At 46.4% G+C, this 14855-nt stretch overlaps 1 protein-coding gene across 1 annotated transcript in view; it reads left to right on the forward strand.

Moving 5' to 3' along the window:
* Window positions 1–14855, forward strand: part of DYNLT3 (dynein light chain Tctex-type 3) — a 126060-nt gene that overhangs the window by 70329 nt on the left and 40876 nt on the right. Inside the window, exon 3 of the mRNA XM_086949186.1 lies at window positions 7334–7457. Coding sequence (XP_086805312.1) covers window positions 7334–7457 — 124 coding nt within the window. The remainder of the gene's footprint in view (window positions 1–7333; window positions 7458–14855) is intronic.

The raw sequence follows: 14855 nt of genomic DNA on the forward strand, positions 1-14855 counted from the left end.
CTGAGGGATGAGCCTTGGGGGACGCCGCAGATGATGTCAGTGGCCTCGGATCGGAAGGGCGTGAGGCGGACGCTCTGGGTTCTGCTGGAGAGGAAGGACGTGGTCCAGTAAAGGGCCTTCTCTTGGATTCCGGTTTCTAGGAGGCTTGTCTTTAGAGTGCGATGGCAGACTGCGTCGAAGGCGGCTGACAGGTCCAGGAGGATAAGGGCTGATGTTTCGCCGTTGTCTAGTTGGCGCCTGATGTCGACTGTGGCGGCGATGAGGGCTGTCTCGGTGCTGTGGTTTCGTCTGAACCTGGACTGGGACCGGTCAAAGATGTTGTTGTCTTCCAGGTGGCGGGCCAGTGGCATGTTGAAGATTTTCTCGATGACCTTCACTGGGAACAGGAGCAGGGAGATGGGCCGGAAGTACATGCTTCTTGGAAATGGTGACAGACACATCTCTTGCCAGGCAAAATGGATTTATTTTCAAAGGACTGCTCAGTGGCACTAGTGAGAGAAATGTATACACAAAATGGGGAAGTCCCTAGTACAGGCTCCTATTGATTCCTACAGAGTGTCCTCGAGATGCGTCACCAGTGGGGGCATCTCATAAAAAGTAACGCACTGGCCTCACACACCTTCTTGTGTCATGCTTCATCATAGGCTGTCCTCGCCCTCTAAAAACTCTGTTTGATTGAGGGCGGGCATACACCTGGAGACAGGGATGCACTTTTAAAGTTAAGTGATGGCCAGTGATTGAGTGAGAGGTGATCTAAACACCATTTACATTCGTCAATAAACTAATTTCATTCAAGGAGTGAATGCATGGTATTAAAAGAAGTGAGCGGTGATATGGGAATGTATTGTCCCTTCACCATGCTAAGTTAGGTCAACATGTTTCTGCTTACATGTCTCCGTAGGGTACATAGCATTTGTCAGGACCAGTGGGTTATTAAAATGTGTGTTCAACCTTTCCACACGTAGTGCGAAAAGGAGTTAGCACTAAGGGGAACTTGCACAGTTCTTCATAAAAATCAAGCTGAAGGACTTCTTTTGGTGAGACACAAGGTATTGATGATGGTAAATTCAACACTGGCCTACGGAAAAAATCTACTTTCACCCCACCATTCCAAAACCTCTCGTGCAATGTCCTCGCCTTTCAACAGGCAGTACTAAAAGAGTGGCTGTCCCTGTCCTTGGAAGCACACTGTGATTGCTGTTTGTATCTAATTTGGGGAATATGAGAATCATCTTGTGTACAGGAAAAGCTTTGCCATTTTTTCATTTTTTTCCCAGTACTAAAAGAGGTTGAAGAAAAGAACTTTAACAACTTAAAGGGATTTCACAACATGACCAGGGGTGAAAGAACGGCCCTCCAACAACTTAAAATCAACCGGGAGCTCTTAATAAAATCAGCTGACAAAGGTGGGGCAATAGTTCTTATGAACTACAGCATGTACAAGGAAGAGTGCCTACGCCTCTTATTGGATACAACAAGCTCTGAGATACACCATGAAGACCCCACACCCCGGATCATGAACAAAATCAGGAGCCTTGTCAGTGAAGCAGAGACCTGTGATTGGATTACCAAACATGAGGCCGAATTCCTGACCAACACAGAACCTAGGACACCAAGATTCTATACCCTCCCCAAAATCCACAAAAACAGGATGTCACCACCAGGGAGACCGATAGTCTCGGGTATTGGCTCTGCACTAGAACCTTTATCGCAGTTTTGAGACTGGGTCCTAAAACCAACCGTTCAAAAATCCCAATCCTATCTGAAGGACACTGAGGATGTTCTGTGCCATCTGAGGGACCTGGAGACCAACATTGAGGAAGATGGTGTACCAGGGGTGAAACACAACCCCAGAAATCTTCCAAAAGATGACCAGCCACCTTTCAGTCACGAAGTGCTGTTTTCAGAAGAAAGACTTCTGCCCGGATGGTATTAATCTACTCATGATTTTTCTGCACTTGGAAACAAGCACCCTACACGAGCAAATATAGGTCAAATGAGGTGTAAGACATCGATTGCTTTCTTGTCAATAATATTTTCTTTCACTATTCATGCACAATCATGTTTACAGCAAATATATATTTCTAAACACAGCAGATAGTCCACAAAGGGTATCAAATTTCAGAAGATTTGCACTCATTAGCCCTGACGAATGTTAAAGAGTCTCCCACTGAGATATGCACAGAATTAATAGATATTGTACCGTACTCTTGTGCAGGACTGCTTTTGACTCGGAGTCTGTAGCAGAACCAGTGTGCGAGCTTACATCTCCAGGGGTTCTCCAAGACCTGCATTGTAAACATAACTGGACTGTGCAGCATGAAAGAAGCGCGCCTTTTATTGAAATAACTATTTTACAAGTTTATAGGTAGGATTCTTTCTTGCTGAGTACATCATTATATTTAGTTTACTTAAGCTTGTTTTCTTTGTGGTAGAAAGCACAGAGTTAACAAAGTGATGATTCTGTGTTTCCATTCAAGACAAAATAGTTAATTGTTGGTAAATTCGATTTTGACAACGTTGAATAGAATCTGCAGAATGTTTGTAGTTTGTTTCCTTAAACATGCATATCTTCTGTAATGTTAGTCTTCTTTCTATGCATGTTAACGTGTGAAATGATAATGCTACAGAGCATGCTGCATACGTTTTTTGTTGCTTCAAAACGCAATCAACCCTGCAACATGGTGCATTCTCCAATGTCCTTGGCCCTTTTGTTTAATTTTGATAGAGATCTGAACTGGGAATGTGAAATATGTGATTGGGCTCACGCCTTTCAGAAAGATGTTGAGGGCGGGCTACATGTGCAATGGCTTGAAAAGGTACATGAGTAGGAGGCTAGTGCTGTGCACAACGGGTATGGACTCTGTGCTGCACTGAAGGTGCCTTTCTGGGATGCTTGATGCTCCTGACTTGCAGATGGTTATGGGTGGCGCCATGGATGTGTGGGGCCTGCGTCGTGTTTGCATACTGTGCATGTGGAACAGAGTTGTGCTGTTATTGTGTTTTTGCGATGGCACACTACTGTTAAGGGTTGGCACGTTGAGTCCTCTTCGAAGTGCACCAGCAAGTGATGTGGGAGTGAGTGAGGAGTTTACACTTGTTAACGGATGTATGACGGTACAACGCGGTATAAAACACAGCAGACCATCACGACGCAAGTTTTCCAGCGCAAGTCGTTACCACGACTTGCGCTGTAGGGTGCTGGACTTAGGAATAGTAAGATTTACTATTCCAACACCAGCCTACGTACAGTAGGGAAGGTGCTGGAATAGTAAATCTACTATTCCTTAGCCTAGAGCGCCCTCCAGGGCAAGTCGTGGTAACGACTTGCGTTGTGAAACCTGCATTGTAATGGCACTGTGGTGTCATTACCGCGTTGTAAAGGATGTTCCCCCTTGTTGACTGAGTTACGTGCAGGGTGGATGAAAGGTGGCCCTCTTCTTAGCTCGGTCAGTAGGAGGTGATGCGAGAGTCCTTGGGAAGAAGCGTGAGATCCATCACTGTGGGCCTAGCTGTCATGAGTCGGTGACTGTAACGCCCTAGATGTTTGTGAGACTCAATGTGTGGCACATAGACATGGAATAGGAGAGGAATGAAGGGGGGCACTTGTGGGAATTCGGTCAGCAGTGAGGCCACTGAGGCATGGGGACTGAGCGGTATCTTGCAGTGGGAGAGAATGATTGAGAGGGAGCTGGTGAGCCTCCATTGATGTGTGAGGGGCCAGCGATGAAGGGAGCTTAAGAGTAAGTGAGTCTGCAGTGTGTGCAGGCCGGGGGTGTTAATGTTTGTAGTGAGATCAGTGGTTTGAGAAGAAGGGAGACTTTTGCAGCGTGAGACGTTGATAAGAAGAGAGCGTCAGATCTCTCATTGATGTGAGAGACTCATGGGAAGCGTGGCAGCCCTGTGTGGTACCGGAGAGTCCTGGCGTGCAGGGTGTGAGACCTGACGGATAGGCTCACATCAGCCTCATGACCTGGTAGGCCTCCAGCACGTCCATGGGAGGTCCCCCTGTATGCGTAAGAGGGTGGGAAGCAGATCCTGAGGTCACTTTGGTGTGAACTAGGCGTGGGCGGAAAATCCGTTCCGCTCGCGGATTTTGCGGATTTTCGGGAAATCCGCAATCCGCGAGATTTGCGAATTTCCCGCAAAATCCGCAAATCCGCGAGCAGCGGATTTTGCTCGCACTGCTCGCACTGTTAGCGTGAGTTCGCGCCCCGCGAATAAGTGCAAAATTGCAGAAATACGATCTTGGCAAAACTGAAAGTAACTACTTACCAGGTTCAAAAGTTCAGGCACATCATTAGTAGCCATTTCCTGTAGTGCTTCCTGAGGGGCCTCTCCAGAGTTCAGTTGCCAGTTGAAACTATTATGTGACCCTGCTCTGAACCTCAGAATAGTTACACATATGCCACAAAGGTCCTGAATTACAGCTAAGGGAGACAAGCAGGAGCCAGGCTGGAAGTTAAAATCCATTAATCAGCCCCTAATTCATTATTGTCAGTTGGGGCAGGGCAGGTGTTGTAACTAATTTTGCAACAATGAAAGCACTTAGCAAGTGCAAAAGATCACTAATCAGGGCGCACTAAGGAAGCAGGTGCCAGCTAAAAAAATATTCTGTGACACATTAATCAGCCCCAAATTAATTCAGGTCACTTGAGGCAGGGAAGGTGTGCTTTGCTTTGCCGAAAATAATGTACACTGGACAACCAGAGGGTGTAGTGATGAAACAGAGGGTGGCATGGGTGGGCCAGAGGGTGGCATGAGTAGTCAGAGAGTGGCAGTGGTGACAGAGAGTGGCAGTGATGAAGAAGAGTGTCCCAAACAGGCTGGACACGTAGAAACAACAAGTTCGCAAAACTTGCGACCCGACAGGTAAGTTCGCAAATTGCGAAATTGTAAAAACCCTCGCGAACTGGCAGAAACACGGGCGAACACAAAAAAAAAAAAAATTCGCGGGAATCCGCGGATTTTGCGGATTGCGAATCCGCAAATCCGCAAAATTCGCGGATTGCCAATCCGCAAAATCCGCTCATGCTTAGTGTGAACCCCACCAGCTCCATGATGGGGAAGGCTTCTTGTCAGAGGTAAGGATTTCAGAGAGTGAAGGAATCCTTGTCTGCATAGGTCAAGGATGGACTGAGGTCTCCTCAAGGCATGTTTCTCAAGCCCCAGCATAGAGGATTCTGCTGCCCACTGCTGAGGAATTCTCATAGTGAGTTCCTCCTGGCAGTGTAAGTGAGGGGTGCGGAGCAGGGAGTAAGGTCTCCTTGCAGCCGATCTATGCAGCCCCTGCGTTAGGGAGGGTTCCGTCCAATGATGATGTTTTCAGAGTCAGTGTGAGTGAGTTCCTGCCAGTTTAAGCGAGTGATTCGGAGCAGACAAATACTGGGGTCTCCTAGCAGCGGATCTCAGCAGCCCCCGCGTGAGGGAAGGTACCTGCCCAATGATAAATTCATAGAGTGTGAGTGAGCTCTCAGCAGTAAAAGTGAGGGATGGCGAGCAGGGACTTAGGTCGCCCCAGTGTGAGGAACGGCTCTCACTCTGTGACGGAGATCTCATATGAGAGCGAGTACTCGGTGTAACCCAGAGATGGCCACACTGCGATGGATCTCCGCAGCCCCAGACTGAGCTCTGACTGCTCTTTCCTTATCGGCCGTCCTCATCTGCCCCCTGGCGCTGGCTCGGACATCACACCATCCTGGCAGATGGAATTACAGCCCGGACGGAGCATGGCGTTGCCTGCCATGTCTTAATTAACAGGAGCCCGACTGGGGCTATTCTGTGGACCTGGAGCGCTTCATGGCGGATCGCCTGGTGGGAGAGCGCTCGAGCCAGAACTGAGCATCGGACAGTCTTCGACAACAACCAGGAAGGGGGAGAACCCTGGGAGGCCTGAGAAGTCACTGCGGGTAACAACACATGGTAACTAGCGCGCACGCCTCTTGCGGCAGCAGAGGGAGAGAGGAGGGGCCTGCGCGATTCCCTTGCGAGAGCGATCGGCAAGGCGCGATAATTGATAACATATGGCGGCAGCTGCTCGCAAGTGAATTGCCAGATGTGCACGCGTTGCCATTGGAAGCAATGCAAAGCGTGCAGGTTTTTGCAGGGAAAGCTGTACCGATTACTAAAGGTCTCTTTCCTATGCAGAGACCTGATAAACGTATTCCTGCATCATCGCACTGAAAGGCGAGTAGAGATCCTCAGTGCCTGCTTTTACTCGTGTTTCTGTGATAATTTTATTTTATATATAATAATCACCAGAATCGTTGGGTCTTCCCTATGTTGTGATTACCGTCAGCTGGGGATGTCCTGCTGAAAATACATGTGAGCAGAGCTATGTTGCAGTAATGTGCGATAATGTGCTGCATCGCTAAATACTTACAAGTGCCCAAAGGGGAGACCGATTGCATTGCAAATGCTTGTTTTCTTTTGTCTGTGGCTAAAGCAACCCCACATACTTAGACTGATTTTTCTTACCGATAGACTGCAGCAACTTTAGGTGAGAGGTAGACCGAGCAAGCCACATATTAGGCCCACTATTTGTCATATACAGAATGACAATTGAGTGGCCGGAGGACACATATCATGTGGTGTTATATAGATAGATTTAAAACAGTGGCAGCTCAGTCCACGAAAAGATCATGGCCAGCGGTAAATAGCCCCAGATGATCTCTGCTTGTGAGTGCCCTGGATGTCAGGGATCGTGGTGGCGCTTCCAGTAGAATCCAGGACGTTTTGTGATCTTTCAGCGTCACTCCACGTTCACAGTCTTCACAGTTACTAGTTCAGCTGATTGTGTTGACCTCCATCATTAAAAGTATTAAATGCCCATTACGTTCACCAGTGGGATTTGCACTGCGTTGGCAGAGTATAAGTTGTTTACAAGTTTTCAACCACTCAAGGAACCTTGCTATAAGGTTGGTATTAAACTCTAAATCGGATACGAATGAATTTGGTTTCAATCTCGGTATTTCTTTCTATGGTATTGGGAGGTTCTGGTGGTTTTACCTCAGTGCTGTACACAAGACTCTAGTTACTTTTGTACATTGGTCAGATGCCACTTTGAGCTTGTGAAGAATTACACTGATATTTTTAGAAATGTAATTGTAAATATATGAACGTAGTATATTGGTCTGTTCTTTTATGTAAATAAAAGTAATTTCGATTGACAAATTGATTTTCAATAGTTTAGCATTCTCTCAGCCCGCCAGCATTTTTTGTTCAAGTTATACATGACACTGATATCTTCGTGAGGTGTTCTTTAAGTGTCCATGTACGAACTTAAATGTACATATATGCGTATGTCTTACATATGTGTGCTTTGTTTTTATAGTGTATTGATGTTATCCTTGGCGAAGTAGATTATGATCAGGGCGAGGTGAATAGATGGATGGCTAGTGTGGTGGAGCAATCTTTAGCACGCCTGGTAAAGCTGGGAAAAGCTTACAAATACATAGGTAAGTACAATTCACTATTTTCTTAGTTTTATTCTTTGAGAACATTTTACGGTTATGGGCTCGGGCAAAAGAATAGCAACTTTACAAATGTTTCCCTTTCCAAAGTCCTGCATAGGATTATAACGTGTTTGATGTAATTGACCAAGTGCAGGGCACCAAAATACAATTGGACCACATTATGCATGAGTTCACATGGGGGTTGGGACGGTCCATGACAATGAGACTGAACACTACTAAGTCAAGAGACTGCGATTTGACAGCCAAATACCAACTTTGGAAGTTGCTAGGAAAGTGTGGCATAGGATACGGTAAATGGTCATATGGCTGTGAGTTGGTGACTGTAATATTCTAGTAAATACATAAAGTAACTGTTGTGCCTTCTCTTAAATTGTCCTGGGGATGGCACAAAGCCTCTTGAAGTTCACCTTATTTAAAACATGGGGCCCCAGAAGAGAGTCCAGCAAGGGGATGAATGTTCATGTTTTCCGGCTATACAAAGGCTGGGCAATGTTTCGAATCACTTGTAATTGTTTGGATTTTAATTTGAAAGCTCCTGTTAAGGGGCATTACCATAATCAAAATGAGGAACAACTATGACAACTTGTGTAGTGTGACCTCACTGGAGTCAAGCAATAAGGTCTTAGACTGAAAGGAATGCTTTAACCTGAGAAGCCTTGGATAACATGGAGTCAGTCATAAACTAAAGTTTCCTAATTGCTTTAACAGGCGAAGGGTCCTCCAGGCCAGAACAATACACCCAGGAGGCCTTCCCAGCCAGATGCAACCATAAGCTCCACTTTTTCTTTATTGAGGAAGAAGTGGGTGTCATCAGTGCAAATGTTGATGTGGAAGCCATAGGCCCGGAATGACTTTCCCATTGACTTTACAGAAATATACAACAAGCCGTGTAACAATGGAGATGCCTGAGCACCACATTATATAGGTTAGAAGGAGAAGTGTGGCTCAGGGGTTAGAGGCGGCAGACCCGGAAGCTGAGATCGGCCCTGGACCAGGGTTCAATTCCCCGCCTCGACGGGGCTTGGGCTCAATAATTCCACGGACTCGATAATTCTCGCTCCGGTGCCTACTCGACTCACGGGTTCACACTCTGCGACTCTGGGCAATAGCTTGCTTAATCTCCACAACAGCCCCTCGCGGCGGGATGCCTGGCTTTCACCTTGTGGATACCCTGCCGGGGTTATCTCACTGGGGAATACCAGGACGGGTTCCCTAAGCAAGCGCTTAGATGCCTGCGAAGTGGGTAATTTGCGCTATATAAATACATGTACATTTACATTTACATTTACATTTACAGAACCATGAATTTCAGTTCACTAAAATGGCAGAGATAGCGGAAGTGACATCATATGCTCGGTCACCCTTGATGATGTCACAGGAAGTGACATCACAGGACCTTTGTACTGATAACATCACAGGAAGTAACATCATGAGAACGCGCTCGATCTTTTGACCCAGTGCCATCACAGGAAGTGACAGATCTACCTTTTGTTTAGTTACATCACACTAATGGATTGTAAAATCTCTAGCAGATACAAATGAGATACTCTATATACAAACACACTTTATTCAAATCCTATTGAAAATGCTTTCAGATACATTGTCAGTATGAAACTACATCTTCAGATATAGGGTTGAGATAATGCAACATCCTTTAAGAACCTTTTAAATAGTGTACAGCAATGGAAAATATGCTGGTCATGTTGACATCACCTTATATTAAATGTGTTATTTAATGAGTCAACAAGCATATAACGCTTAGCACAAGTTTACTTTGCTATTTGTTAGTACCATGTAATGAAAGCTCAGTCTGGGGAAGTAGGCCACAGTGCTATTTGATGCAGGTCATGTTCCCCCAGCAACCTTTTTTTCCGAAAACGTGGTGTATATCCTTGCCTATGTGAGAAGCCATTGCACCTTCCCTGGTTTAGTGGGCAGCACATTTTGCTCAGCTGCAAGGAATTCTGGTGGATTCCTTCAGTGGTTGACAGCATGGTAGACATTGTTCGCAAAAAATAGAATAGGGAAATGAGCAGGTGTCTCAACTTAAAATCAATAAAATATAAATTGTATCTAGACAAAACAGCTCCTTGAGTGAGGTTCTAGGTCAATACAGGTTGCTACTCTTTCCATGCAGGCAAAAATCACACCAACCTAGCCAACTCATAACACTACTCTTTCCATGCAGGCAACAATCACATCAACCTAGCCAACTCATAAAATGGCGGACAAACACCGCACACAGTGGTTCCCCCGAGCATGCCCACACACACGGCTACCCATAAGACACAACACACTTCCTCAAATCACTTTCAAGCCTAAATAACATCCACAAAGCCCAAAACATTACAAGGCAATGGCATCTGTGCATTATGCAAATACCAACATGTAAAGAGTGCAGTAGAGCTAGAATATGTTAGTGCTGGAAGTGTGGTCACATCCTGAGCTTCACAGTACTTAAGGGTTGTGAATGCTTCTTTATGCTTTGCATATTTAGACCATGATTTTACCTGTATATTAGCATTAAGATTTTATCATCCCACTTCAACAAAAGTTTTAGAAATAATTGACTATGGTACACGAGAATGAAGGAGAAATATGAATTAGAGCCAGCAAGAAAAGATTGAGAACATCATCACATCCGGGAACAAATTATAAGGAAAAAAACTGGAAAGCAGGAAAACAGAGAGAATAAATTAGAGGGTCACACGTGGAAGGCAGTGAGAGAGGTCAAGGACAGGACGTTGTAGAAGGAAGATAAATGAAGGGAAAGAAAAGAAAGAAGGCAGAGATCGGAAAGCAGGCATGCCCAGGCGAGAAAAAAAGAGAATGATTAAAAAGTGACAATGAGAGGCTGAGATAAAGAAGAGGAAAATGTGTGAAATATAAAAACTGGAAATAGTGAGCCTAAAAAATGAAAATAAATGAGTGAGACTGAAAAAGACAAGGGATAGAAAAAAACTCAGAGACAGAAGTTTCAGAGAGCAGAACTGATGGATGAATCGGGAGTAAAGAGCAACCGAGAAAGGAATGTAAAAATAAAGTTTGGGAAACAGGAGTAAAAGTATAGATGAGTTAAAAGAAAGGAAGTTTTGAAAGGCAGAAACAAAGAGCGTGAAAAGGAAACAGGAAGGGACAAGAAACATAGTGGAGCCCAAAACTATGGGAAAGTGATTGAAAGAGAAAGGGTGAGAGATACAAGTGACATAAAACAGAGAGGAATGAGAAAGAAAAGTTTGGGTGCATGGAGAGCGTTGCCAAAAACATCACCCAGAGAAGCTGAAATACAGGCTGCTATAATATTAACTGGCACAGGATATTCTCATAATATTATTGCACCCTGGGGGCCATGTTTATAAAAGGCAGCAACAGGATACAGGTACTTCTTCTTTTTTTTTTTTTTAGAGTGAAGTAGTGTTTGTTCCCACACACAAACTATACTCCTCTAAAAGTTCAAACGTGGGTCGTGAAGTGTGGACAGTAAGGTAAAGGGGCATTCCAGTTTTGAGGTAGACATTTTCTCAATCATTTCCCAAGTCAGTTTGCTCATTTGTAACACCCGTATACTGCACAAGGAGGGCAGCAGTGACCAGGGCGGTAGCTTAGTCAGTGAGATTCAGGGGGTGTAAATCATAAATTTCCCGACCAAAAAACAGCATGCCGATAGATGACCAAGTTTTGGGATACACTGTTCAATGCTGATATGCAGTAGGTGGGCCCCATTCTAAGTTCATGATAAAAACAAAAATAATAACAAGTTAAAGCTGTTTAGGCAAACAAGGACCAACAAAAGCATAGGGGACCTGACTCAGGGTCCCCGGACCCAACTCTCAAGCCAAGAATTCTTTTTTTTACAGAGTTTTATATAGCGCAAACTAGATCCGAATCGGGTATCAGAGCGCTTTACATAGCACCAGTTACGTTACATGAGGACACACATTAATTTTTGTTAGGCACGGGGAGATTAAGTGATTTGCCCAGAATCACAGGAAGTTTTAGCGTCATTACCGAGACTCGATCCCACTTCCCCAGGTCCGAGGTCGGGGAGGGGGGTCATACCTTAAACACCCCCCTCCCTTTCAAGCTATGCCCTTAGCAGTGACACTGTCACACTCAGGGTCACTCAAAACTTTCAATAGGGAAATTAGAATTATCCATTTCAAGTTCATGCCTCTGAAAAGAAAGGTATGGGTAGTAAGAGACAACTCTACAAATGCCTAGTCTGTGTTCAACAGCAAGTAAGTGCCTCGTAGTGAATGTGGACAAACATCATCTTACGGAAAGACGATTCCCAGATAAAAATGAATACATGCTTATGAAGATCTTTAAACACTCAGTAGTGGTCTGTCCGGCAGAGAAACAACTGCACTTCTCTGAGGAGATTTGCCCTGCTAGAGTCAGGCATTTTGCAGCTTTATTAGAGCAGGACAGGTACTGTGCACCGCTACAGGTGCTCGGTTCAGTCTGACATGAGTTGGGAGAGAGAGGGACAGTAATTGCCCTTATGCACAATAATTAATTCCTCTTACATGGCACCAGCAATTGAAAGCCATTTTCAAGCCTGAGCACTGCAACTTCTTTTTGAAATTTGTCCCCAAACTCCCTTGGTCAAACTTGTTATTTTATAGTGTAGTTGAGGGGGGGGGGGGAGGGGAGCCCACAGTGTGTTCTGAACTGAGGCCCTGGAGAGGAGACTGGACAGAGTAGTTATTTTTTAGGTCGAGCCTAGCTCAGCGCATGCGCTGCACTAGGAAAAAGACTTCTTGCCATCAGATCAGCTTTCGTAAAAGCTCATGCATGTGGGGCTCACACGCCACAGGCCTTTGCGTCTGGCTTAATTACGCAATTGGCCAAAGGCGTTTGGTAGTCCCAGCTGCTTTTAAAAGGTTCACTCCAGAGCGTTTTGCTCTCTGGAGCCAACCGAGCCATCTGGTTTCAATTAGCCAAGGCCCGCTTGTTTTCCCCTTACAAACAGAGAAACCCCAGCATGTTTTGTGTTTGTCGCACAACAGTTTTTTCCTCTCGTCTTAGATTTTAATAATTGAAGTGTACATAAACGGCTATCACAAAAGCAAACACTTTTTTCCGATAAAATGCTGTTACGCTTCCAGGTGTTCTTCTTAGAGAGCGGCAATTTCCTACCACTAAAAGCAAGATCTCGGGTCTCTAGTTGCCATAACTAAGAAGCGCATCAGACACGGTGAAACAAACATAGGAGGGGTCAGTCCCACTTTACAATTTAGAACTAAAATTACCGGTACAAAAAGAAGCCTGAAAAAGCCAGTTGACAGAAGAGCAAGGGGTTCAGCAACCAGCTCACACCTCAAAGCGCGGAAAAAAAACGCAACTTGTGTCCCGTGTTCATTCATGAGCAAACAGCAGACTTGCACAGCTTCGCCTGGGCACTGGATGCAGAATATCACTGAACAGCACAGCTTTAACACCTCTCCAGTCTGTCCCAGACAATTGTGAGCAGAGGTGGAGTATCGTCACCCCACCACACCGAAAGTGCCCAGGTCACGTGGCCGCCCAGCGTACTCTCACCGAACTCTCGCCGGAATCCTTGGAGCTGCAGTTTGAAGGCTTCCGCAGAGGCTTCTTTGTCAGCACAAGTCTTGCCATGAGCATATCACAAAAAGCACAGGGTTTAGAAACTGGTAATTAGGACAAACGTGACCCCTGGGTGCACATTTAGCTGCCGTGAGGTAACCTCCGCCGGGCTGCTGACTCGCTCAAGTCAAATCCTTTATCTTCTCACTCCGCCTGAGGAGGAGCTGATTGAAGAGCTCCTGGTTTAGGGATCACCTTCTGGTGAAAATCCCCGGATAAACCTCCAAACCCACACTGCTTAACCCCCCCCCCCGAAATCGGAAGGCAACACCCGTCTACACATCCTAAAGATATTGATTTTTGGACCTCTACTCACCGCTTTTTTGGAGTCCAGACGTCCGAGCTGCCCGGCCTGCCTCTGCTTGCCCCCAAAACTGATCGCTGCAGTGCTCTGCTTAGAGTCCCTCGAAGTTGCCGCTGCCTCTGATCCTATGATCGACTGCTGTTGCATCCAGTCTTGAGAGCGTCTACGGGGCTGACTTTCTTGTGCCACTCTCCCGATTTGGGATGCTTGGTCCTGTTGCCCCCGCTGCTCCTCTCTGGACGATGCCACCCGGGTCCTGTTTTTTTGCTCTGAGCCTGGCTTCGGCTCCGGCAGACCTGTCCGGACCGTCCTCCGCCTCCACCCGCCGCTCTGGGGTGACGGCTACATGGTCTGAATCCCCTGGGCGTCATCCCGGCGCGAGCTTCGCAGATGGCACGGAGCCCGGGACGGTTCCTCTGGTTTGTCAGTCGCCTACTGCTGCAGCATATTCACTGTGGCTAAGTGGCTCCTCCGCATCGAGCCTGTGTTCCACTGCTCCCCTCCATGTGGTGCTGCCGGGGTCGCCGGCCTCTGCGGTGCGTGCGGTGGAGCTGGGTGCTCCCTTCGCCTCGAGCCTCTGTGTGGTGCCGCACATGTCCCCTCTGAGCCTGAGACTGGCTCCTACTGGCCAATCTGGACCGTCCGCCGCCCTCCATCCGCCACCTGCCGCATTGCTCTGGGGCTGCGGCTCGCCGTTCTCGCTCCCTGAGCCTGTGTCCCTGAGTTGCTGCATTGCTCCCGAAGCTTTCTGGGGCACTGGCTGTGTCCTCGGCCTCCTTATTGTTTAGACTCGCCGACCCCCCCTCATCTGCAGCCTATTATCTCCACGGAGACTGAATCTTCCCCTGCTTCGGCCACTTCCTCGGCCGCCTCGTTTCTTGGGCTCGCCAATCCTCGGATTTTGAACCTTCACCCTGCTGATTTCACAGGGATTGGATTTGTCCCGGCCGGTTGCCCTGGACTCGGCTGTGAATCACCCAGCCCTGCGCTGAATTGGCGATTACTTTCGCAGCCTGACCTGATGGTGATGTGCGATTTTTATTTTGTGGCTTGTTTTCTTGGACTCGTTGTGTTGCCGCCCTCTGGGATTGTTTTTTGTTTGTTTCTCCTCATGGCTCTCCTTGTGGTCTCGAACTTATGGTGCCTATTTTGTTATTGTCACGGTTACTGTCACTAACAATTTTTACTGGGCCTCCATTTTGCCTTTCTTTTTTTTGGTGTTGTTGTCCCCTTGCCTTGCTGAGAAATAGACATTGAGTAAGGACTTGTTCCACCTCCAAAAAATCGGCGGCCATCTTTGAAGGGAGCCCTGATTATAATTTGCCTTTGTAGCTCCAGCCTACTATCTCTTCACTTTAAATTACATTCTTCTCTCTACTTGCTTTCCCTATCTCTTTTTTATATCGTTTTTATCCATGTTCACCCCATTTATCCTGCGCTTGCCTTTTTCCTTAATTTACTACTCA

The sequence above is a fragment of the Lissotriton vulgaris genome, unplaced genomic scaffold (genome assembly GCF_964263255.1).
Source record: "Lissotriton vulgaris unplaced genomic scaffold, aLisVul1.2 SCAFFOLD_3405, whole genome shotgun sequence".
NCBI classification, from domain to species: Eukaryota; Metazoa; Chordata; class Amphibia; order Caudata; family Salamandridae; genus Lissotriton; species Lissotriton vulgaris.